We start from the raw sequence: 25838 nt of genomic DNA, 5'->3' as shown, positions 1-25838 counted from the left end.
ATCTAAGCGTTCAAAAAAAATTTACCGCAGCGCCTGCAGATAGGCAACAGAGTGTTATATTTTCGTTCCTGAGATTGCAAATTGTAACTCCGGTTGCTTATGTGCAGGCGTCGCGGTGACTCGTTCCCACGTTCAGGCCCAGTATGAAAACATAAAACAGTCGGTATAACACTGAAATCGAGAAGATTTCTTACATCACTGATGATAAAATAAATTCTGAATTCATACTTATAAACTGAAATTACACTTGAAATCTACTGAACAAAATAACGCGGAAACATTTAATTTAAAAACACTTGTTAAGAATATTTTCTAATACTAGAGTGGCTTTTCCGAGTGTAATTTTGATAAAATCGCAGTGGAAAAATTTCACAACTACACCGAAAAATTGACTGGCATTTGGAAGATTACCTGAAATATCACGTGAATATCACTGATTTTAAGATCCACTGAAAAATACTCTAATAACATGGTGGGACTGAATCCGTCAGAGTAGTGGCCAATGTTAATCGACATCCTTTATTAAAGGATCTAATGTTATGAATTTATGGGAATTACTACCCTTATTGTCGGCCGATCTTCATCTGTTCTTGTACAAACACGTTCTGGCCTAGAAATTGGTTCCCGGTGTTCACTCTTTTGAAGACCCAGAAGGTGTGGCGGTTTCTCAACTCCCTGAGGCACGATCTGATTCATCGCAATTCATGCTGGCTTACAGGGTCCAACAAGCACTTGGCAAGTTTCCAAGAATAATTAGAGGTTTGTTATTCACGATGATTAAAACAGTTTTTGCGGACCAGTTGTTGTTATGAACGTTGGGTGAACAAATCCTGCATCGAATCCTAGCTGAGGTGAGTGGAAACAATAATTCAAGCATTGCAATTTATTTTTGGTATAATATCGTACAAAAGCGATAACCGGTATTCATGTATTACGTAATTTCATTCGGGTTGGATACTTCAGGACACTCGAGACTATCGAGGCATATTGCTCAATATGTGAATTAGTTCAACAACCTGTGACTGACCAAATCTTACAACGCGACGATCAAAACGCGGTTTCAACTCGTGGTAATGCTTCTTCCAGATTAGCATCCGGCGAAGGTGAACCGATCGTATTACCTTCACCAGGACTAATTTTTCTTGAACAAATAGATACCGCGCTGCAAATTCGTTTCCGGAATGTCTGCTTGACGCCGTCTTTCCAAATGAAAAATCGAAACATCAGAATACTGTGTAACAGTTCCGAAACTTGATATATCCAGTCCAAGGTTGATCCCGAATTGGTAAATGGGATACGTATCCACGCGATCATGTGAATGCCCATTATCAGGGATAATTTCACGTACAAGTTGAACCTGTAAGAAAGAAACAATCTTTGCTTAATTTCAAAGCGAGGAAGTGAATTGACCTTAGACGCAACGATAATTGTACATTTGTATTTGATGATTGCATACGAACCACTGTTTTTGTGCACCGTGACGTTGATTCGACCCTTCGGTCAGAGCAGCCGTCTCTTTTCTTTGTCGCCTCATCGTGCAGAACATCCCAACGTAGAAGGAAATGTTGCAAAGACAAACTGAAGCGTATATCGCATATTCGATGTACATTGGCAAATAGTCGACTAAAACTTAACGGAAGCTTCGTATGAACAACTAGGGTGGTCTTCGAGGGTACCATTTGATTGTAGAATTGAAACAAAGGAATGTTGAGGAGATTTTATTGCTGACAAACTTTCGCAAAAGGCCAGACTTTTTATTGACTGAAAAATGTTGATGATGGAACTTACTCAGAAACTCAAGGTCTGAGTTGTCATTACAGTGCATGAAAACCCATACGTAACAGATGAACCCAGGTATTCCTAAGACGATGGGTGAAACCCCAGCATATAGGGCGTAACAAATAAACTTCCCATTTTTACGTTCCCTGACTCGGCGATCAACGGATCGTAAATTTCTGAAACAGACGAATGATATTTTCTGCATTGTCGTCCTTTCTGATTTTTATACTCACCAAATTTTGCACTGACATGTCGTATTTCACATCACATCAATTGAAAATCCTACTCAATTGAATACAAGTTAATAAATAATTAGAGAGAGTCGTATCTTGGAAAATCAAGTTTTGCGACTTACCGAAACGTCCGCCAAATATCAAAGCTTATGACTTGCAGCCAGAGAGCGCGGGATATGTTACAATAGTGGGCGACAATCACACCTGTTGGTTACAAAAAAATATCCGATACGTGTTATACAACGTATTTCCAACTAGTTTAATGATTTTTGTCCGCCAACGCTTTAAATAGGAAACAAAGAACTGCGATGATTGTTATCTATGCTTGTGTTACCTATTAGGCGTACTAGTAAGGAATCAGCAGAATCCAGTATTATTGCTTCGTAAATACAACCGTACACAATGGCAAGAATGATGTAGGTGAAAATGTAGCAGCGAATTGCTAATCCGTGATTGGTTTTTAGCTGTGGAACCACCGTGTAACCAATGAAGTTAATGATCATGACGATTATTCTAACAATGTATAAGATCAGCATTATGAATAGCTCTAAAGACAAATATATTTCCATTTTAATTGAGTGTCAACGCGCTCCGCAATCGCAAACTCAGACAATGTCAATTCCCGATATACACCTGTAACTTTTCAAATCCAAAAAAGTGGCGCGTTCCGACAGACTTCCGAAGCACAATCCAATTTTTCACCGCGTACTGACCCATCGGCTTCGGTAGGCAGTCTCGAATTCAGCACCAAAAACTGTGTTGAATTAACGAATGAAAATTCGTTCTGATTATAATTAGCGTTTGCAGCCGATTACTTTTATCGGTGGTTGGGATATCGTCCGCAAATCACGTGGCGGCTTTACACGTAAGTTCCTCTTATCAGGATTATGTTTTACTTAAAAAATAGCACGGCTCAGGAAATACCGTTCAAAATTCCACAAAATTGACCTCCGAAGATCTCCCATAAAGTGTTACCATGAAACTGCCATTGGTGGATATTAATATTAATCATTGGTCAACGTTGGGATATTACTTGTACCGTAAAAGTGAAGTATAGATTTTTTATCAAAAGGTTTCCCCTCAGGACTCAGCTGTATCTGTTTTATCAGGTTTATAGCGCTGACCACAAGCTTCTGTTTCCCATGATTGCTATTCCGAGCTTGATATAGTCGTACGGATCAATATTCTTCCAAGTCAGTTTGCACTGAGAACTCTCGGTGATCTGTAGTAAATAATGGTTGTGCGGACGTCGTTGTACCTTCTCTCGGTAGTTCTGGTACCAATGGTACTGTCGATGATCGTTAACGTTGACGGATCCAGAGTGTCATGTTCAGAAGACGCCACAGTCAATTTGACCGGAGTGAAACTCGACGGTTCGGGATTGGCGAAGAAATACGGTGGAACTTTGGTACCCAACGTAACGTGGACCGTGTTTAATGAGACTTTCGGATGTGCGTGTCAACTTAAAACGTGCATACCGCTCTGCTGTCCTCCAGGAATGGTCCGGTTGCCTGGTCGATGCGAGCCGGATGACAGCAGTCCTGCATCTCTGTCGAAAATTAAGGAATTTATCAACGTTGTCAGAGATGAGGAGAAAGCCCTCGAACAGGATTATCACCTGTTCGTCGATGATCCTTGCATCGCTGACTGGACGAGACCATCCATTGTAGATATTGCAGCAGTGTTTTCAAACGGATCGATCTACGCGCCGAAATTCGACACAAAATCGAGTCATGACCATTATTGTCTGCTCTGGGATCCGAAAAGTACAAAGTTTATTGCCAAGGTGTGCCGCACGTGGGTGACAGTAGGAAACTGGGAAATATTTTGCGCATTCGTTTCTGCTGCTACTATGCTCGTTATTTTCATAGCTTACTCCGTGATTCCGGAACTGAAGACTTCCCATGGATTAATTTTCCGATGCTTCGTGGCGACTTACACGTTCGGATTCGTGGGATTGTGGGGGGCAATTTCTACGATTGAATTGTCAGATCACCCTGTTTACTTCACTATTTCAGGTAACGTTGAAAAAAACCCAGAACTTACAACGAAGATATCCCAGGTCGAACGCTCTGATTTTATTACTTTTGTAATGTGTCATAGTAGACTAAAAACTAAGCGTAACGTATTTTTATTTATCTGCCATTAAACACTTTAAGGGGGTGAAACCACCCTCCGAAGAAAGGAATTTCGCGGAGCGATTTAGTAGTCTTACCCACAAAAACATAATATTTTTTAACTAATAATTTTTTTTTTCAGTTGAACTTATACGCTTCTGTTCGTTTTCCGTTGTCTTCTGGCTTAACGTGATGAACTTTGACATGTGGAGATCGTTTCAGTAAGTTGAAAAACTATTTTCGAAACGTCAGCTCTCAGATATCGATACGTACGAAATCTGTTTAAAACATCAGACCAGTATCCGTAGATCTTAAGGCATGAAAGTACTTCCAAGATTCCGTACTAGTGTTTTTCCGTTACAGAAATATAGATGCGCAAGGAATCAGGGACAGAACGAGAAAAAAGTTCATCCGATACGCGATCTACGCTTGGCTCTTACCGATCTTGATGGTTTTGGTTGTCGATCAGGCTGCAACGTTGATACCATTCACCTACGACGATCCAGGAGGTAAGTTCGAATCGTCGTCACTCTGTCATAAGTACTCCCTAACGATAATTTATGAAAGTAATTTTAAAGAATCATTATCTGTACTTATTTACAGTGGTTGCTTTCAAACACTGGATAACTTCGGGGGTAGTTTCTGTTAGTTTTGCCTGCAACATCCTTCTGTACTTAGCGACGGCCCGGATACTCAAGAAATTCAAAACGGACACGGAGCGTTTGACCAACTCCTCGAACAGAGACGTTGGAAGAAAATGGTTGGCTATGGATTGAAATAAAACTTTTCTGAGTCGTCGATATTCATAGATTCACTTCAAATTTTTACTGCGTTTTAATCACTGATAGTATCGATCGCTTTCTTCCAGGGTTAAGCTACACACGAAACTCCTTTTACTGACCGGTATCCATTCGATAATATGGATCACGTGGTACACCTGGCCGACAATTTGGATGACCCACGTCTACTTCTTGCAAGAAGTTCTGCAGAGTTTTCTGGTATTCTATATTTTCCTGTGGAAAGATGATATCAAACGGTCAGCGATCAAACAATATCACGTAGTATTGGATTGGTTGGATCATATTTGCAGTGGATCAAAAAAAGAAAGCAATCCTCCAAGCTCCTGATTTTCGTTTCTTGTCCTTGTGACGTTAAAGTCGTCAAGTATTACCATCTTATTTTCCTGGTTCCAAATAAACAACCGTGTTTCAATCCATTCACTTTTATTCGAGAGAAGCATCGATGCTTCTTTGTGTCCATAGTCGTCCCAGGATTCCATACGACTATTAGAATTCGATATTTTCGTTCTAAAAAAATTATTGTTACTCTTTCCAATATTTGATGGACAATAAATGTTTTGTTATCATCACGCAATTTGGTTATGTTTTAAAAATCCATCAAACAGACGTCAAATTTTATAATCAATCGGAACAAGTAATTGCATATGCAATTGTTGAATATGTTTGTAAAGAACATATTTTTTCACTTCTTGGCGGCACGGACAATCAGGAAAGTGAAAAGGAAGATTGCGTGTTTAAGGTCATGCGGTACTCCTACCTTTATCGACCGAGCAAACTCACCCTTTTTCAAGAAACCGATGCACAGTCTAAATTTGAACCCCTTCCGTTCGTTTCTTTATTTAATATAATAAGAAAAAGGGTGAGTTTACTCGGTTGGTAAGGGTAGGAGTACCACGTGACCTTAACCGAGACCACGAGCAAACTGCACCACAATCAGTTCTACGTGTTTCCAGTCGAAGCTCCGTTCTATCGACGAAGTCTCTGCATTTACGAAGAATCACTCGGTTGTATAATTTTTTAATTATATTAAGAGACCATCGTCCGAGTAATCAGTTAGAGATTTGAATTTGACTTGCGGGCATTTGAATGTATACATCGTAGATGATTGACGTTTCATTATTAATAGGTTTACCGGTTGAACCGGTTAACTGGTACGAGTTTTTGTAGATTTCGTCCCAAAACTGGTAGCCACATACAACCGACCAAATTACACCAAAATTGATACCCGGGGTTATTTTGGGTACCGGATTTCAATTCAGAACTTATTATTTGAACTTGCGACCCCGTGAAGGTGAAAATAGGGGTGAGTCGAGGTAAGTTTTCAATTTTATCAGCAATTTTTTTGGTATTTTCAAATTCGAAATTTGGTGTACCTGTAGAGGCTTCAAGTGCCCAATAATAGTCTCAAGATTCCTAAGACTCAATGATTATGCCATCATTTTTCATTTCGTGTGGTCAGTTTTCACTACGATTTATTATATTTCATTCATGTTCACACAACAGTATTGTCGAAATTTTTGAGTTATTAGAGTTTTTACTCAAAGGAGTTTATACAGCTGATAAGATTTCAGAAATGTGTTTCAACACTTCGGTCAACAGTCTATGAAGGTACAATACTTGGTGAATTTTACATGTATAATATTGTACATACTATGGTATTTGAATTAATTATTATTCTATTTTTTTACTGACCCTATAAAGAATTGTATTGTCCAACTGACACCATTTTTGATATGCAATATTCACACTGCTGTGTTTCAGGCGAGAAATGGAAATTGTTTTACACATTTCTTTTTATTACGAATTAATCATCACGTATGATTCATCTATTCGTTCGAGTACGATTGTAAATTTTATTTTTGCAAAATGAGAATAAATTGTTGTTACACTTTCCAGTGTCTGACGAACAATAAACAGTAAGTCGGATATGCGATACTTGAGCTTGTTAAACCGTTGTTAGGATCCAAGCTCAAGAGGAAACAACGTATTGCGGTTTACTCGAGCAAATGACGTAACCTTGGAGACATTAACAAATAAAATGCTGCGAGGGATTCAAACTTCGAATAATCCGCTTTTTTTTATTCAATGAAAGCGTAAAAGCCGTTAAATCATGGAATTTAAAACGGATTCTTGTCGACATTTCGCCCAGTCTTTGTCGAAAAACCCTGGCTTGATTCCACACAAGGTCACATGAAAAGTAGTCAAATATCTGAAACATTTTCTCTCGTGACGTAATCATTCCGCATCCATTCCTTCGCAATAAAAGTAATTTTATATATGCACTTATCATCGTTCTTGGTCAGTTTAATTATAGTTCTCGCGTCGAGCGCTCACATAAAAAATGCTCGTGCCGACGTATTTGCTCGTTGTGATTCTGACTCTGATCCGGCCGTCGGTAGAGATCAACGGTAACGGAACGGAACTTCCGCTTCCAGAAAATAACGTCGCCGATTTTAACGGATCAGAGTCTGCGAATAGATCAAGACACATTTTGCTGCCAATATTTTGCTGTCATCCAGGAATGGTTCGGCTGCCGGGTCGCTGCGAGTCGAATAACGACGCGCCTCTAATCTTGGTGAAAATTGGAGAATTGACGAACGAACTTAGAGTCGAAGTCGATATCCCGAATCATAAGCACCACCTGGTCACTCATGATCCTTGCATCGCTGACTGGACGAGATCATCCATTGTGGATTTCAAGGCAGGATCACTGTGGAGTTATGAGAAATATTGTCTTCTGTGGGATCCAAAAAAGGCGAACTTTGTCGCCAAAGTCTGCTACACGTGGGTATTGGTAAACGGCTGGGATAAATTTTGCGCGTTTATAGCTATTTCAACCTTGCTGATGATTTTCATCGGCTACTCTGTGGTTCCGGAACTCAAGACTCCCCACGGATTGATTTTTCGGTGTTACGTTGCCAATTATGCTCTGGTATACGTGGGACTGATGGGAGCGGCACTTACGTCCGAATTGCCAGAGTATCCCGTTTTCTTCACGATTTTCGGTAATGGGGGAAAAAAAAACATGTGCACGTATTTGGACAATGATGATAATGTTTGTGGGACTTTTTTTTGTCTCACATTGAAATTTCATCGCTTATTCTAGTTGTTGTGAAAAGTGTTACAATATCAGTTGCCAAATTCTATAAAGCTACTCTAACGATAAATTCACTTTTCAGTTGAGTTTATACGGTTCTCCGTTTTTTCCATAATATCCTGGCTCAACGTCATGAACTTTGAGATGTGGAGATCGTTCCGGTGAGTTTAAATACCGTTTCCTAAACACCAGCGATTTCATCGTACCGTAGAATTATCCGGTAACGTGTAGCGCTTTTGAATTTGGTATTTCACACGCGAGCCCATTTCAGATGAGTGACCGTTATGCAATCATCTGTGACGATAATATTTTTTAATCAGTTCGCGCGCGCTCCCCTTTCTGTTTTAGGAGTTTAAATACTTTACAAATGAGGGAACGAACGAGAAAAAAGTTCACATGTTACGCCATCTACGCTTTGCTAGGACCGATCTTAATGGTTGCGGTCGTCAACGAGGCTTCGACCAAGATACCGTTCACCTACGACGATCCGGGCGGTGAGTTCGAATCGTCGTCACTCTTCCATAAATCCTCGGTAATTGGTTATGAGATTGAAACATAAATGGTTATCATTTCTCCGTATTTCCAGTGACTGCATTCAAACATTGGACGAGTGTCGGAATAGTTCTCGCTGGTAGTCTCTGCAATATTTTCTTATACTCGACGACGGCGCGTGTACTAAACAAATTCAAAAAGGACACAAGGCCTTTGACAGATTTGTCAAACGAACACTACGCAGATAGGAGACAATGGTACGCCGTGAAATACTATTTAACTTTTCCGATTTGTCAAGACAGACGGATCCGTAGATTCAATAAAAATAGTCATGCCAGAATATGATTACTTATCGTATTCGTGATTTTCATTCAGGTTCAAGCTACACGTGAAATTGCTGTTACTGACTGGAGTCCATTCGATAGTGTGGATCGTGTGGTACACCTGGCCGACAGCTTGGCTGACCCACGTCTTCGCCTTGGTAGAAGTTATTCAGTGTGAACTTTTGTTATATATTTTTTTGTGGAATGATAAAGTAAAACGCTACGCGAGCAAACTATTTAACCAAGTGTTGTGTTGGTTGGGGTATTTTTCGCTTCCGCTTATCACGATGATCCGTTTCCAAACACCCACACTGATTTTTCACGTCTTCGTTTCAAGGCTTCGTCGCCGGACCGAACAAATAGCTGCGTAAATTTATAACTTTTTCGATATACTGAATGATTTCCTTACAGTTTTAGGTAAACACTGTCGTACTTTATACGGAACTCGGTTTGTAAGGTGCGTCGATACTAATATCCTCAATGCCGAACATTTATCTCACGATTTCTCAGACCTGTGGATCGTTCCATCATTTTTCATTTCGAGCATTCAGTTTTAACTGAAAATTTATACATCTTATTCCGCTCTGCAGAACGACAGTATTGTTCAAATTTCACAGTTCCCATGGTGTCTCCTTAACGGGCACTTACGCAGATAATAAAATGTCAAAAAAATGTTTTACTACTTCAGTCGACAGTCTATGAAGGTACAATACTTGGCGAATTTTACAAGTACAATATTATATATACTATGGTATTGGAATTAATTATTACTCTATCTTTTTACTGACCCTATAAAGAATTGTATTGTCCAACTGACACCATTTTTGATATGCAATATACCTATCATCCTGGTACCGTGAACGTAGAACACAAATTTCATATTCAAAGGTTTCCATTCGCGTCAACTACTATCACTATGTACTGTTACTAACATTCCCTACTATCAATTTTGTGACGACCGCAAAACGCCCGTTCTTTCCGCGACTCACTTCAGCATTTTCATCCCGCAAGTCCATCGTTGGAAGAGGGGACTGACGGTGCAAACTTTGACTTATCCGGCAAGTCGAAGGCCAAACCTGTATCAGAACAAACATGTCAATGTAAATTTGAAACGGTACCTAATTATTACGTCGCACCATTTCCTAAATGAAACAGGAAATCGATCGACGACGATCCCGTGGGAAGCAACCAAAGGGCTCGGCGCAAGATATCATATCCATTTTTCCGAGTAATTGGTTTCAAGTGATATTCTTATCAAAACGCATTTCGGATCATTATTCACACATATCGCCTCGTTCGTGCAAAATTTAGGAGTGGCTGCCGGAGTCCGTGGGTGAGTGAATCGCGGTGATCCGAACTAGGCGTCATTGTCGGATATTCAGTTGAACTCGCTGCCGTCTCGGGTTTTCGAAGTTACCGGTGAAGTCTGGGAATCAACTTTGGCCCGATTTATAATCGAAACTCGTCTGTACCGGACCAAGGTGACAATGTATCTGGATCTACCATCAATCTTGTCTTTATCATTGTGGGTTGTTACTACGATTGTCATGATCGTGAACTTCGTTGGTTATACGTGGATACGAGAGTTGAAAAACAGACATAATCTAGAAATCCGCTGCTACATCTTCACCTACATCGTTCCTTTCCACGTGTACTTCGGGGTTCTATTTTTAAAGAATATTTACAGTGCCGAAATAGCAAGAAGAATCATAGGTAACGAAAACACAAACAGTAATCAATGCTATTTTTCGATTGCCATTCTAAACCTGTGAGCATCAAACCTATCAAACCCGTCAACAATATTTCTGTGTGATATTTATAATGTAGTTTTTTTTCAGCCCGGACAGGTGGAATTGTTATACACTATTTCAACATCTCCAGCGCTCTCTGGCTGCAAGTCATGAGCTTCGACGTTTGGTGGACGTTTCGGTGAGACAGAAATTTTTTATTCTCAAAACATCGATTGCCCCACTTGTACCTATCAATTGTCTGATTATTCATTTATTCGAGTAGAAGTCTCATCAGGACATAACAGTAAGAGATGAAGCAGAGATGAAGAAAATTCTGAAGGGTGAGAATGACGAAAAGATTATTCATCTATTCCAGGAACGTACGTAATGTTGATCATCGCCTCAGGAGAAGCGGAAATAAAAAGTGCGGATGGTACTCGATGTACGCTTTGTTAATACCCGGATTTTTAGTGGTACCTGAGATTATTGGTTTATACGAATGGTTGCACGCCACGAGCACGGCTGAGCAGAAAGCCTACGAAATTTCGAGTAAGTTCCAATAACTGATACTTAACAACCGTCACAAATTTCCGTAATGAGTCCGAAGATTGTCACGCGATCCAAATATTTGTTTTCCAACTTGCATTAGCCATTTTGGTTGAATTCCGGTTTTCATTGCGATCAAGTGTAGCGTTCGTAGACTACAGCTTCCGTTGAATTACAGAAGAAGATCTGCGGTTGGGAATCTACATCGACACTGGGGTATTCACCACAGTTTTTCTTTGCAATGTTTCCTTCTACATATCGATGGTTTGCGTAATGAGACGGCAGAAAAAAGACACGAATGCTTTGACGGAAGGTTCGAATCGACGTTACGGCGGCGTTCAGAAACAGTGGTACGTATGTGATCGTGACACGGACAAAAATATACAGTTCGCTATTATTTTGGTTGGATTAACAAAGAATAACAAGTAACGTCGTAGTGGCTTCATGCGGAACCAGTACACTTCCTAGACTTTATAATCAGGCGACGACTCTTTCCTTCTCCGCAGGTTCAACTTGTACGTGAAACTATTCTGTATAATGGGTATTCACATGTTCACGTGGCCATTCATACCATTTCAGCTAATTGAAGAACTACTACCCTCATGGTTCAGTTGGGTATATCAAGTAATGGAACTGATACACAGTATTTCTATATTCGGATGTTTCGTATGGAAAGACAGCGTTAAACAGGCTTTGCGGGAACGATTTCGCAGAATCGTGTCGCGTTCAGGAGAAACTAGACCCGGTTCACGCAATGCGGTTGATTCGTTTCGACTTGAAGTTCTGCAGGGTTCCGGTAGCGGATGATGAGAGTGTTGCCTCACTGGTGTCAATCCCCCGTGTATCTCCCTCGAACAAAGCTACCATTCCGTGTAACCATTACATAAGTTGAGCGATATTCGTCACTCCCGAACGTACCAATTGCCACGTAAAAGCTGCATGATATATCGTTTCCAACTTGGTAAGAAATTCGTCTGGTCACTTATACTTGACGTAAAACGTGCGACTGTAGAGTTGGTACCTGTTACAACGTTTGCGTTTATAAATAACGACGTGAAAAAAGAATAGAGGAAGATCATTCCTCAAAGGCTTACAAACAATACGCATCACCTTGATTCGCTACAAATTTTTTCATCCAAGTTCACGTGGAATCCAGAAAACTTGAAACTATTCGTAATGATTAATCATGTGATTATGTAGACTGGGTTACACAGATATGAGAGATATTCCAGTTGTCTCCAATTTTTCTCCACAATTGACAATGTGTAGTCTCTTCATTTCGTTATTTTACTTTATTCCATGCGCGAGCAACGAACGGAACAAAAAAGAAGACCTGCGATATCAGCGTTCATACCTCAGATGCTGCCAGCTTACGAAACTGGAAGTTTATGTTTTGATATTTGGCGGAACTATCGGTGAGTCGTGCAACTGCATCAATTTTTTTTTTCTTCTTCCTATTCCTTTCTTTTTCAATCAAATTAATTCCTCTTCGGCTTGAATATGTAACGCTTCAACGATCCCCACCTGAAGTCAGAACAAGGACTTTGGAGAAGTTAAAATTCCTGATAATGAGTACAGCAATCTCATGTATACTTGAAGACCATCGGTATTGACGAAGATCCTCTCAGTGGACAAGCAGTGTGAACCAAGATCCAAGTACGACAAAAATCGATCGACCGATATTCGAAACCCAAGGAACGTAGATCCTCACTTCGCCGCCGAAGCGCACATGTAATAACCAAGTCGTCGTCAAGAACACGTTAGTTCAATGAGTGAAATCCAGAAAGACGATTTTGAATTTCAACAAGAAGAAAAAGATAAATAAAAAGAAAGACAATGTACGCTTCAAAATTTGAAAGTTAGACGTTTTGAAAACAATGGTGGATCATAAAATGTATGAATGATAATTCTGTACGCCAATGTTTCTTTATAATTTGCGAAACCTAGATAAAATGAAGAAATTATTCACACTGCTGTGTTTCAGGCGAGAAATGAAAATTGTTTTACACATTTCTTTTTATTACGAATTAATCATCACGTATGATTCATCTATTCGTTCGAGTACGATTGTAAATTTAATTTTTGCAAAATGAGAATAAATTGTTGTTACACTTTCCAGTGTCTGACGAACAATAAACAGTAAGTCGGATATGCGATACTTGAGCTTGTTAAACCGTTGTTAGGATCCAAGCTCAAGAGGAAACAACGTATTGCGGTTTACTCGAGCAAATGACGTAACCTTGGAGACATTAACAAATAAAATGCTGCGAGGGATTCAAACTTCGAATAATCCGCTTTTTTTTTATTCAATGAAAGCGTAAAAGCCGTTAAATCATGGAATTTAAAACGGATTCTTGTCGACATTTCGCCCAGTCTTTGTCGAAAAACCCTGGCTTGATTCCACACAAGGTCACATGAAAAGTAGTCAAATATCTGAAACATTTTCTCTCGTGACGTAATCATTCCGCATCCATTCCTTCGCAATAAAAGTAATTTTATATATGCACTTATCATCGTTCTTGGTCAGTTTAATTATAGTTCTCGCGTCGAGCGCTCACATAAAAAATGCTCGTGCCGACGTGTTTGCTCGTTGTGATTCTGACTCTGATCCGGCCGTCGGTAGAGATCAACGGTAACGGAACGGAACTTCCGCTTCCAGAAAATAACGTCGCCGATTTTAACGGATCAGAGTCTGCGAACAGATCAAGACACATTTTGCTGCCAATATTTTGCTGTCATCCAGGAATGGTTCGGCTGCCGGGTCGCTGCGAGTCGAATAACGACGCGCCTCTAATCTTGGTGAAAATTGGAGAATTGACGAACGAACTTGGAGTCGAAGTCGATATCCCGAATCATAAGCACCACCCGGTCACTCATGATCCTTGCATCGCTGACTGGACGAGATCATCCATTGTAGATTTCAAGGCAGGATCACAGTCGAGTTATGAGAAATATTGTCTTCTGTGGGATCCGAAAAAGGCGAACTTTGTCGCCAAAGTCTGCTACACATGGGTATTGGTAACCGACTGGGATAAATTTTGCATGTCTATAGCTGGTTTAACCATGCTGATGATTTTCATCGGCTACTCTGTGATTCCGGAACTCAAGACTTCCCACGGATTGATTTTTCGGTGTTACGTTGCCACTTATGCTCTGGCATACGTGGGAGTGTGGGGAGCGATGCTTACGTACGAATTGCCAGAGTATCCCGTTTTCTTCACGATTTTCGGTAATGGGGAAAAAAAAAACATGTGCACGTATTTGGACAATGATGATAATGTTTGTGGGACTTTTTTTTGTCTCACATTGAAATTTCATCGCTTATTCTAGTTGTTGTGAAAAGTGTTACAATATCAGTTGCCAAATTCTATAAAGCTACTCTAACGATAAATTCACTTTTCAGTTGAGCTTGTACGGTTCTCCGTTTTTTCCATAATATCCTGGCTCAACGTGATGAACTTTGAGATGTGGAGATCGTTCCGGTGAGTTTAAATACCGTTTTCTAAACACCAGCGATTTCATCGTACCGTAGAATTATCCGGTAACGTGTAGCGCTTTTGATTTTGATATTTCATACACGAGCCCATTTCAGATAAGTGACCGTTATGCAAACATCTGTGACGGTAATATTTTCTAATCAGTTCGCGCGCGCTCCCCTTTCTGTTTCAGGAGTTCAAATACTTTACAAATGAGGGAACGAACGAGAAAAAAATTCACATGTTACGCCATCTACGCTTGGCTAGGACCGATCTTAATGGTTGCGGTCGTCAACGAGGCTTCGACCAAGATACCGTTCACCTACGACGATCCGGGCGGTGAGTTCGAATCGTCGTCACTCTTCCATAAATCCTCGGTAATTGGTTATGAGATTGAAACATAAATGGTTATCATTTCTCCGTATTTCCAGTGACTGCATTCAAACATTGGACGAGTGTCGGAATAGTTCTCGCTGGTAGTCTCTGCAATATTTTCTTATACTCGACGACGGCGCGTGTACTAAACAAATTCAAAAAGGACACAAGGCCTTTGACAGATTTGTCAAACGAACACTACGCAGATAGGAGACAATGGTACGCCGTGAAATACTATTTAACTTTTCCGATTTGTCGAGACAGACGGATCCGTAGATTCAATAAAAATAGTCATGCCAGAATATGATTACTTATCGTATTCGTGATTTTCATTCAGGTTCAAGCTACACATGAAATTGCTGTTACTGACTGGAATCCATTCGATAGTATGGATCGTGTGGTACACCTGGCCGACAGCTTGGCTGACTCACGTCTTCTTCTTGGAAGAAGCTATTCAGAGTGGATTTTTGTTACATATTTTTTTGTGGAACGGTAGAGTCAAACGCTACGCGAGCAAACTATTTCACCAAGTGTTGAATTGGTAGGCGTATTTTTCGCTTCCATTTATCACGATGATCCCTTTCCAAACACCCACACTGATTTTTCACGTCTTTGTTTCAAGGCTTCGTCGCCCGAACGAACAAATAGCTGCGTAAATTTATAACTTTTTCGATATACTGAACGATTTCCTTACAGTTTTAGGTAAACACTGTCGTACTTTATACGGAACTCGGTTTGTAAGGTGCGTCGATAATATCCTCAGTGCCGAATATTTATCTCACGATTTCTCAGACCTGTAGATCGTTCCATCATTTTTCATTTCGAGCATTCAGTTTTAACTGAAAATTTATACATCTTATTTCGCTCCGCTCAACGGGCACTTACGCAGCTAATAAAATGTCAAAAATATGTTTTACTACTTCAGTCGACAGTCTATGAAGGTACAATACTTTGTGAATTTTACAAGTATAATATTTTATATACTACGGTATTTGAATTAATTATTATTCTATCTTTTTACCGACCCTATAAAGAATTGTATTGTCCAACTGAGACCATTTTTGATATGCAATATACCTATCATGCTAACATTCTCTACTATCAATGTTGTGACTACCGCAAAAACGCCCGTTCTTTCCGCGACTCACTTCAGCATTTTTATCCCGCAAGTCCGTCGTTGGAAGAGGGGACTGACGGTGCAAACTTTGACTTATCCGGCAAGTCGAATGCCAAACCTGTATCAGAACAAACATGTCACTGTGAATTTGAAACGGTACCTAATTGATACGTCGCACCATTTCCTAAATGAAACAGGAAATCGATAGACGACGATCCCGTGGGAAGCAACCAAAGTGCTTGGCGCAAGATATCATATCCATTTTTCCGAGTAATTGGTTTCAAGTGACATTCTTATCAAAACGCATTTCGGATCATTATTCGCACATATCGCGTCGTTCGTGCAAAATTTAGGAGTGGCTGCCGGAGTCCGCGGGTGAGTGAATCGCGATGAACCGAACTAGGCGTCATTGTCGGATATTCAGTTGAACTCGCTGCCGTCTGGGGTTTTTACGTATCTTTGAAAACTCCAATAGCGTAATTTATACTCGAAATTTATATTTTTGTCTATCCTTTCTCTTGATCTGAACTCAGTTTTCAGTTTTTTTTTTTTTTCTCCTCACTTGGATCTTCATCATGGACTCTTGTTGATCTTCTTTTCGACACTTATCGCCAATAGAAAAACCATCAAATCAATATCTTTTCACATATTTCAGAGTAAAAATTGCCCAGCAAACACAGAACTGTCGACTTTTACCTCATGGTACGTGACAATGCGAGTATTTTGATACCTCAACACAGACTCGTTACGGTTATATGCAGTCGTTAATCCGATGAATGCAATTTCCATGTATCTTTCAAATGGACGAAGTCATGGAACGCGAAATAACTAATCATAAAAACTACGCATATTTTACATTTAAAACCTTCTGAACTTTACACACACATTTTTTCAATGATTTATAATAGATCTGGGGGCGTTCCGATGAAAATTTTTCCAACCCCCAAATAAGGCAATCCTAATAACCACTGATAAAAAAATGTTGTCACTTTATTATCGGTAACGCGGTTGATTGAAAGTTACCGGGCACTTGGCTAGGCTTTTCATTTCTTCTCTCGTTCAATCGAAATATCGTACTTGCGTCACGTTTGTCTTCTACCTCAGGTAAAGTTAAAAGCACGATCTTCCACGTACGGATGAAAAATGGACCGCTCTGTTTCAAGGCACAAGGTGAACCTTTCGAGATCTGTCGGTAGATTTGTGGTTTGCAGCCTCGTCGTTTCACCGTTGACCGCAAATCATGGACCGGCGAACAAATTCCTCAACCGAGAGAACTAAACGAATGACTCGGTCCAAGCAAATGAAAATAACGAATGTTCAATCGCCGAAATCGGCAAGCCAAGCTTTTTCCGACAATGACGATTAACATTAAGACTTACCAAACAACATTTCGCGGTAAGACTTTATGGGAGATTTGGGGAAGTTGATCTTGAGGATTTTTAACGGTGATTCTCGATCAGGGCCGTTTTTCATAGCAAAATTCATTTCTATTCGAGGCACTCACGTCGATATACTACAACGTACTTTACGCGCGATATCCAAACCAACGATAAAGGTAATCGGCTGCTAACACTCTTACAATCAGCATGAATTTCGATTCGTTAATTAAACAAAGCTTTTCGTGGGGGATTCGAGGGCGCGAAGTGAAGCCAATGGGTTAGTACACAGCGGAGAACCGGACTAAGCTTCAGAAATATAACGGAACGCGCTGTGTTTTTGGATTTGAATCGTTCCGAGTGTATATCGGGAATTAACTTTGCCTGAGTTTGCGACTGCGGAACAGGTTTACACTCAGTTAATATGGCTATTGTTACGGCGATCATCATAATATTGTTGTACATTGTTAGAATGATCGTCATGATCATCAACTTCATTGGTTACACGGTGGTTCCACAGTTAAAAAACAATCACGGATTGGCAATTCGCTGCTACATCTTCACCTACATCATTCTTGCCTTTGCGTACGGTTCGCAGATTCCTGCAGTAATGATACTGGATACTGTTGATTACTCACTAGTATATATGATAGGTAACACAAGTATAGATAACAATCATCGCAGTTCTTTGTTTCCTATTTAAAGCGTTGGCGGGAAAAAATCATTAAACTAGTTGGAAATACGTTGTATAACACGTATCGAATATTTTTTTGTAACCAACAGGTGCGATTATCGTCCACTATTGTAACATATCCAGCGCTCTCTGGCTGCAAGTCATAAGCTTTGATATTTGGCGGACGTTTCGGTAAGTCGCAAAACTTGATTTTCCAAGATACGACTCTCTCTAATTATTTATTAACTTGTATTCAATTGAGTAGGATTTTCAATTGATGTGATGTGAAATACGACATGTCAGTGCAAAATTTGGTGAGTATAAAAATCAGAAAGGACGACAATGCAGAAAATATCATTCGTCTGTTTCAGAAATGTACGATCCGTTGATCGCCGAGTCAGGGAACGTAAAAATGGGAAGTTTATTTGTTACGCCCTATATGCTGGGGTTTCACCCATCGTCTTAGGAATACCTGGGTTCATCTGTTACGTATGGGTTTTCATGCACTGGGTTGACCACTCAGACTATGAGTTTTTCCGTAAGTTCCATCATCAACATTTTTCAGTCAATAAAAATTCCCAACGAACCCGAGATAGTTTTGTCGATAAACTCAATATGCTGTATCTGATTTTTCACATTCGTTTCTACAATTGTCTGGCCTTTTGCGAAAGTTTGTCAGCAGTAAAATCTCCTCAACATTCCTTTGTTTTAATTGTACAATCTATTGGTACCCTCGAAGACCACCCTAGTTGTTCATACGAAGCTTCCGTTAAGTTTTAGTCGACTATTTGCCAACGTTCATCGAATCTGCGATATACGCTTCAGTTTGTCTTTGCAACATTTTCTTCTACGTTGGGATGTTCTGCACGATGAGGCGACAAAGAAAAGAGACGGCTGCTCTGACCGAAGGGTCGAATCAACGTCACGGTGCACAAAAACAGTGGTTCGTATGCAATCATCAAATACAAATGTAAAATTATCGTAGCGTCTAAATTTAATTCACTTCCTCGCTTTGAAATTAAGCAAAGATTGTTTCTTTCTTACAGGTTCAACTTGTACGTGAAATTATCCCTGATGATGGGCATTCACATGATCGCGTGGATATGTATCCCATTTACCAATTCGGGACCAACCTTCATCTGGATATATCAAGTTTCGGAACTGTTACACAGTATTCTAATCTTTCGATTTTTCATTTGGAAAGACGGCGTCAAGCAGACATTCCGGAAACGAATTTGCAGCGCGGTATCTATTTGTTCAAGAAAAATTAGTCCTGGTGAAGGTAATACGATCGGTTCACCTTCGCCGGATGCTAATCCGGAAGAAGCATTACCACGAGTTGAAACCGCGTTTTGATCGTCGCGTTGTAAGATTTGGTCAGTCACGTGTTGTTGAACTATTTTACATATTGAGCAATATGCCTGGATAGTCTCGAGTGCCCTGAAGTATCCAACCCGAATGAAATTACGTAATACATAAATACCAGTTATCGCTTTTGTACGATATTATATCAGAAATAAATTGCAATGCTTCAATTATTGTTGTCACTCACCTCAGCTAGGATTCGAAGCAGGATTCTTACACTCATCGTAGGTAACAGCAATTGGTCCGCACAGACTGTTTTAACCATTCCGAATATCAAATCTCTCGTTATTCTCACAGCGGTTTGTGGAAGCTTGCCGAATGCTCGTTGGACCCCAACAGTCAGCACGAAACGCGATGAATCGGATCGTGTCTCAGGAACTTGAGAAACGATCACGTCTTCTGGGTTTTCAAAAGTTCGGAGTGAATGCCGGGAACCGATTTCCAGGCCAGAACGTGTTTACACACAACGTGCCTGGTCTGCAGATACCAAGATTCTGTCAAACTTTTCAGCGATTAGAGTAACGATTCTGACAAACTGCGAGTGTAACAAAGTAATTTGAATAATGTTACAGCTGTGCCGATACGATTCTACAGTAGACATGAAGTTATTCGAACATCTAATTTTCTGTCTATTCGTGAAAAATCCCATCGCTCACTTTGAATTCTAATTCTTCAGATATTACGAATAAATCCTCGTCCTCAACTCAATAACTTCGAAAGCTGACGAAATATCGCCTGGAAACCAAGACTGACAGGCTGCAGGGCTAAATATCAATCAATTTTTAGTGTCACACATTCAGACCAACAATGTGAGAAGTCGACTTGGCGATAAATTTAACATTAATGACCGGAGGTCGTGTTGAGATATTTTCTTGCCTGCATTATATAAAGATGATAACTTCAGAGATTAGATGTCTTTATGAGAGGTATCCATACCTCATTTTCGACCCAGCGGACGAGAGGAACACTTGCTGAAAACCACCGAGTAATTCATTCTCAACATTGATCAGGCAAGTGGAGATCCGTTGTGCAGTATTTCACTGTAATTTCATTCATTTTCTTATCCATTCAATTCAACTCAATTTCATTATTTTCTAGCCCATCATTCACACAGACGAACTTAGTAGTCGTGTTAGCGACTTTGGTCCATTCGTCGACCGAGGATTGGCTATGAAGGACATCATGCAACAACCACTGCAAAAGTTAGCACAGCACTGTTCTTCTCTTGTAGTGTAAACTATGAAACAGGTATCATTGACATGACTAGTCTCGGAGTCTCTCGTCAAAGGATCCGAAGAGTCTGTATAACGGTTCCAATCGTTCAAATGGCAGGCTTATATTATGTCCATTACCTCTGAATTCGAGCATCTGCTGTCCACCAGGCCGGAGATCGTCGGTGAAGCTTTGGTGGAAATCATTGAAAGAGGTGAGAGTGGCAGCGTCTGGATATCGGAGAACAGCGAGCCGGTCTGCGAAGTTCTCATCCCCGACCGCTTCGAACTGATAGCTTCTTCCAGAATGCAAAACTAGCTTCACCGTAGCAGGTCAACTGTTTCATACCGCCTGTTCAAATTTGTCTTAGAAATAAATTCCAATTGTTTAGTTAATTTTGTCACGCTCCTACCTCTTGTGTGATTCAAAGTACAAACAAAGATATTGCAGAACTGAGGAGCAAGATGAAAAGAAAGAATTTTCAACACCCGCTGAACGATTTGCGCTTTACCATCATGATTTCTGAACCTTGCGCATTTTATTGCAACATCGTTTACACAAGTTCATTGACGGATAGAGAAGTTTGGAACAAGAAAGACTAAACGAACAGTTGGAAAGTGGGCGACAATAAAGGTTGTCATTACCAAAAAATCAAAGGATGACGATTAACGAATTACATAATTTTCTGGGAGATATAAATTTGGAAAATTGGCGATTTCGAAAAATTAACGACGGAGCCGGGAATCGAACCTGGTACATTGGTAGAGATGCTTGAGCCGGAGCCTTACTCCACTAGACCACATAGCCGCCCTGACTCTGTTGTCGTTAATTCCTCTCGTCATCAGTGGGTTCAAATTTGTTTTCTTGTGCTTGGTATGTGTGATTAAAAAGTTTTCGTCTCTTATTTGACGGCTTTGACCGTTTTGCGTGTGCTTCCCATCGGAAGCGTAAGATTCCAACATGTAAATATTTATCTACATACATTCTTACATCGGATGCTCAAGAGACGAAAACTTTCTATTCATACATGATTTTCTGTTCGTGACAGATGTTCCTAAATATATTTGTCCGGGCTGAAACGTTAACACAAAAAACTGTTTTTTTCTGACCTTCATATCCAAGAATAATATTTACGCGATGACGATTAACATTGGCAACTACCTTTAATTGCTGCTCTAGCAACACAATGCGTGAGATATCGCGGGTAATTCTTGGAGGAATTTTAAACACCTTTATACTTTTTGACCGACGCCTTTATCGGAGGGAACATGAGACCGATAAGAGGCATTCGCGTGAAAAGCTACAACGGAGCATTTCACGTGATATGCAACGAACCACCGATAAAATTAATTGGTAGCAAACACCATTTTAATCAGTTCAAGTTTCGAATCGTTTTTGAAATGCGGAATTTGAGAACGTTTCACTACGATCAAACTGGGGTTCAAATCCTGACTTTATGTCCTAGCGCTTCGAACACCGGAATGATGCAGAGGAGCGGCGAAAATTGTCTGGATATTTTGAAGCCCGACGAAATATCCGCCGTTTTTAAATTAACGACTGAGAACTGAGTGATGAATAAAAGAAGAATTGAACGAGAGCTAATCTCCAATCAATCCATTCGTTGAAACGTCCATTAACAATGAGATTACTTTCGTGAAATGTATAATTGATTATTTAACAGAAAACCATGATTGAGTATATTTCGAATTTGTTATATTCATCTATTTCTAGCGACTGTGAATAAATATTTTTACACCCTCAGCACCGGAAGGTAGAATAATGAATTAATTCAACGACGAAATAATTCGAGCTAATCTTCAACTGATTGTATGATCATTTTATTTTACCGACTTTATCTTTGACGGAATACTTACACGATGTGTGGAAATAACACGAACTCTGAAGCTGACAACCGCCGATGCTGCGGTAAAATGAATTATGCATCATTGATAAGCGACTCGATATTAGCAGAGAACCCTTATTTGAAAAATGGATGCGCTCGTCCAATCTTATCGTTATAAACGTATAATTGTGACTGCGTAGTATCGGTGAGCCAAATCCGCAAACGTCGATCATTACTTCACAGAAATTCGTCAGCGCGAGTCTTGTCTCGAAGGAGTGAGTGAAACAATATTTAATCTTCTTGCAAACAGTTAGTCGAAAGTTTTGTTATCGAGAAATAACGTCAACTATTCTCTCGGTGAGATATTTTTATATCTGAAAAACTGTTCAACCGATTTACTTCGAATTTGGAGACAATATTCGTGGATAATTTGTCGTCTTTGTTCCGATCCCAATTTCATCTAGAATTGAATTTCAACTTCAAACTATCCTCACTTTGTTGAAGAAGAAAGTCGATTGAAAATATTTCGGATTCTAGAAAATGAGACAAACTATCCAAGAATACAAGAACTTGAAATCAATAGCTGTAGCAGGTTCTGACGCATGTTGTGGGCAATTATCGTATTTGACAATTTGCACTTGAAGTATGAAAAGAGACGGAGAGGGCGAGAGAGACGAGCTTAGATCGAGAAGAGCGAAGGCTCAGTGGATTTACGTAGTTCGATGATATAAGACGCGTAAAGTCAGTGAGTTGAAGCGTAAATCCTGATCAGGTAAAAATTTTAAACCGACTATAGTACAGAGAATACAAAGACTTCGCTCGCAATCTTTTTTTTTTTTATTCACTTTCAAACATCTTCACGTTCTTACGCGTACATACCTTGTTGAAAAGAAAACCTAGCTCGTACAAATTTTACTTCACGGACAATTTTCTCCTCGCTCGTCGTTTTATCTTTTTATTTATACCTACGCGTGTTCTTCGTTATTTATCACGTGCGTGTTTAAACTAACAGGCTAAGTTTGTTAGTCCTGCGACGCATAGGGTACCTTTTATATTGTAAAAATAAAATAACGAATTTAAGAATGAGTGGATAAAAAAAAGGAATAGAAAACAGAAGTTCCCAAAGTTATATAAAATACTCAATTTCTATTGGTGTCTGATTACGAGTCTTCGTATCCTTATCTTATTTTATCGCTTAGATTTTGGGATAACCTAAAATCCTTATGTGCATGAGCCGGTAAACTCTTACAAATAAATTATTACGTAAGAAATGGAAAAAAAAACAGGTTTTTCACATTTTTTCTTTTCTATACTCAACGAATACGTGAAACTTCGAGCTTTTTACTACTCTCAAAGTATAATGTGTAAAAGTAAAATTTTTGTTCAAATAGGCAGCGGAATAATTTTTAAAAAAGAATCCAAAAAGCAATCGCATTATCTTAGAGAGAGAAGTCTATGGATTAAAAATTTATTTTTTTCAAATATTATAGCGTTCAAAAAACAGAAAAAAGTAGAGAAAGTTGAAACCCAGAAAAAGTAATTTAAAAATAACGGTTTTAAACAAATTTCACAAACGGTAGAAGTTTTGAGTCACCCACGGACTTGAAAAACAGCGGCACTCGGAGGATTGAAGAACGAACTGATTAAATTTTTTCACTTCGATGTTTCAGGAATGGATCCGATAGCAAATAAAGTTGTACTTATCACAGGCGGGGCCAACGGAATCGGCTTCGCCTACGCCACGGAATTTTTAAGAAACGGAGCTGCGGTGAGTTCGCTAAATTTAAGACGCATGTATATTTTTTGTCAATACATTCACGTCGCATTATCGAATGCCGATAAGTTTTTACGATTTCAAAGTTCAGTCGGGGTTTGCGATGGTCGTTTGTGCAAAATGAATATTAATTTCGAATTTCTTCATTATCTCAAATGATTTTCACCTCTAATAATAACCGATAGAAATTTCCATAAGTCATATTAACGCTGTGTTACGAATATAAAGCACGTGGCTATTCTCGATTTGGCAAATTCGAACGGCGACGAAGCGGTGAAAAAATTGGAAAAGGAATTCGGAAAAGGAAAGGCGATATTTATCGTATGCGACGTGGCCAAGGCTCAGGATTTGGAAGGTGATTTTGCATTACGAGACATAGAACGAACATTTCGAAATAATTATTCACCAGTGACTCGCATATAATTCTTATTCATCACTTAAAGATGGGTTCGCTAAAACGGTGAAGGAACTCGGTGGACTCGACATTGTCATCAACAACGCTGGTATAATGGATGACTCGCGGTGGGAACTGGAGATAAATGTAAACATCGTAAGTGTGTAAAAAACGGACAAAATGAATTGCGTGTCTTCAATAATTTATCCCAAGAGTTTAAAATTCGTAAATTTAGACAGCCGTAGTGCGCGGAACTTTGCTGGGCTTCGAGTACATGGGAAAGAACAAAGGCGGCAAGGGTGGAACCATAGTGAACGTCTCTTCAATCTTGGGCATCATACCAATTTGGACTTTCCCAGTTTACTCGAGTACCAAACACGCGGTCATTGGCTTGACTCGATCTTTCGGAGTAAGTTCGACCATTTTTCTCTGCAAAATAGGGTCGCTCGATTTAAGGGTTCGATTCTCGTTCCCACAGGAATACCATCACTTCGATAAAACAGCGGTCCGAGTAATGGCGATGTCTCCAAGCGCAACGGAGACCCAACTGATGACCAAGAGTCATGAGAGGACGCTGGAATGTCTGACTCCTGCTAACGTGAGAGAAATGATGCTCCATTTCCCATCTCAAAGGTTGGTATCCCGTTTCTATTCTCACCTATCATCGATCGACGCGATCACTGTCACCCGACGTTTTCATACCACAGTGTTGAAGCGGTGGTCGATGGCATGCTCCACATGATCAGAGTCGGGGAGAACGGCAGTGTCTGGGTGGTTCAGGCCGGAGAACCGCCGTACGAAGCTGACTTTCCCGATAAACCAGTGAAGAAGGTCCGAGTTTGAGGCGGGCTGTGGACACCACGGATTGCGTCGAGACCTAAAACTGTAGGTAAAATCGTCAGAAGAGATTTTCGAAACGATTCGAGGTCTGAAATTGTCCTGATTTTGATTTCAGGCTACAGCTGATTTCTCGATGAGAAAGCGAAGAGAATCTCGACTTTGGAGCAATCGCGAAATGCAAGATCAACACGAAACCGGATTTTACTAAATGTTTGCATTTTTATTTTCATGACAAATAAACGAATGAATAAAAAGAATTTACGGTTATTACGACGA

General features: G+C 39.9%; 3 protein-coding genes and 3 long non-coding RNA genes across 8 annotated transcripts; 4 read left to right on the top strand and 2 right to left on the bottom strand.

Moving 5' to 3' along the window:
• Positions 1-924: 924 nt before the first annotated feature.
• Positions 925-25447, bottom strand: LOC124223759 (uncharacterized). The gene is made up of 4 exons (XR_011177612.1): positions 25381-25447; positions 1789-1955; positions 1461-1629; positions 925-1357 (listed from the first exon to the last, which is right to left on the bottom strand). It is a non-coding gene; the product is annotated as an uncharacterized lncRNA (long non-coding RNA).
• On the bottom strand, positions 4768-5444 carry LOC124223757 (uncharacterized). Its single transcript, XR_011177627.1, has 3 exons — positions 5301-5444; positions 5031-5142; positions 4768-4894 (listed from the first exon to the last, which is right to left on the bottom strand). It is a non-coding gene; the product is annotated as an uncharacterized lncRNA (long non-coding RNA).
• On the top strand, positions 7271-9204 carry LOC124223756 (G-protein coupled receptor Mth2-like). The gene is made up of 6 exons (XM_069137757.1): positions 7271-7934; positions 8109-8187; positions 8375-8520; positions 8613-8775; positions 8894-9015; positions 9179-9204. The coding sequence occupies exons 1-6, from the start codon at positions 7271-7273 to the stop codon at positions 9202-9204; spliced, it is 1200 nt and encodes a 399-aa protein (XP_068993858.1).
• On the top strand, positions 13661-15981 carry LOC124223755 (G-protein coupled receptor Mth2-like). Its single transcript, XM_046635990.2, has 5 exons — positions 13661-14346; positions 14521-14599; positions 14787-14932; positions 15025-15187; positions 15306-15981. Exons 1-5 carry the CDS (start codon positions 13683-13685, stop codon positions 15511-15513), a joined length of 1260 nt encoding a protein of 419 aa, XP_046491946.1. The 5' UTR covers positions 13661-13682; the 3' UTR covers positions 15514-15981.
• Positions 18514-22332, top strand: LOC124223754 (uncharacterized). Its single transcript, XR_011177613.1, has 5 exons — positions 18514-18672; positions 18909-19077; positions 19181-20509; positions 20598-21555; positions 22177-22332. It is a non-coding gene; the product is annotated as an uncharacterized lncRNA (long non-coding RNA).
• Positions 22738-25832, top strand: LOC124223559 (15-hydroxyprostaglandin dehydrogenase [NAD(+)]-like). Of its 3 annotated transcripts, none has more exons than XM_046635663.1 (8): positions 22738-22829; positions 24225-24322; positions 24557-24683; positions 24772-24878; positions 24958-25131; positions 25201-25355; positions 25430-25607; positions 25678-25832. In XM_046635663.1, exons 2-7 carry the CDS (start codon positions 24227-24229, stop codon positions 25563-25565), a joined length of 795 nt encoding a protein of 264 aa, XP_046491619.1. In that variant the 5' UTR covers positions 22738-22829; positions 24225-24226; the 3' UTR covers positions 25566-25607; positions 25678-25832. The 3 variants fall into 3 exon arrangements, with proteins under 3 accessions (XP_046491619.1, XP_046491616.1, XP_046491617.1); XM_046635660.1 differs by having other exon boundaries at positions 22780-22911; XM_046635661.1 differs by lacking the exon at positions 22738-22829 and adding an exon at positions 23234-23326.
• Positions 25833-25838: the final 6 nt, after the last annotated feature.

The sequence above is a fragment of the Neodiprion pinetum genome, chromosome 7 (genome assembly GCF_021155775.2).
Source record: "Neodiprion pinetum isolate iyNeoPine1 chromosome 7, iyNeoPine1.2, whole genome shotgun sequence".
NCBI lineage: Eukaryota > Metazoa > Arthropoda > Insecta > Hymenoptera > Diprionidae > Neodiprion > Neodiprion pinetum.
The sequence above is the reverse complement of the archived record's forward strand: the minus strand, read 5'-3'. Positions and strand labels throughout refer to the sequence as shown.

Coding starts and splice junctions, on each gene's coding strand:
- LOC124223755 (XM_046635990.2), top strand. CDS start 13,683: ATGCTCGTGCCGACGTGTTTGCTCGTTGTGATTCTGACTCTGATCCGG. Junction 14,347..14,520: donor CGTTTTCTTCACGATTTTCG/GTAATGGGGAAA, acceptor TTCACTTTTCAG/TTGAGCTTGTACGGTTCTCC. Junction 14,933..15,024: donor CACCTACGACGATCCGGGCG/GTGAGTTCGAAT, acceptor CCGTATTTCCAG/TGACTGCATTCAAACATTGG.
- LOC124223559 (XM_046635663.1), top strand. CDS start 24,227: ATGGATCCGATAGCAAATAAAGTTGTACTTATCACAGGCGGGGCCAAC. Junction 24,684..24,771: donor CAAGGCTCAGGATTTGGAAG/GTGATTTTGCAT, acceptor CATCACTTAAAG/ATGGGTTCGCTAAAACGGTG. Junction 24,879..24,957: donor TGGAGATAAATGTAAACATC/GTAAGTGTGTAA, acceptor TCGTAAATTTAG/ACAGCCGTAGTGCGCGGAAC.
- LOC124223756 (XM_069137757.1), top strand. CDS start 7,271: ATGCTCGTGCCGACGTATTTGCTCGTTGTGATTCTGACTCTGATCCGG. Junction 7,935..8,108: donor CGTTTTCTTCACGATTTTCG/GTAATGGGGGAA, acceptor TTCACTTTTCAG/TTGAGTTTATACGGTTCTCC. Junction 8,188..8,374: donor GAGATGTGGAGATCGTTCCG/GTGAGTTTAAAT, acceptor TTTCTGTTTTAG/GAGTTTAAATACTTTACAAA.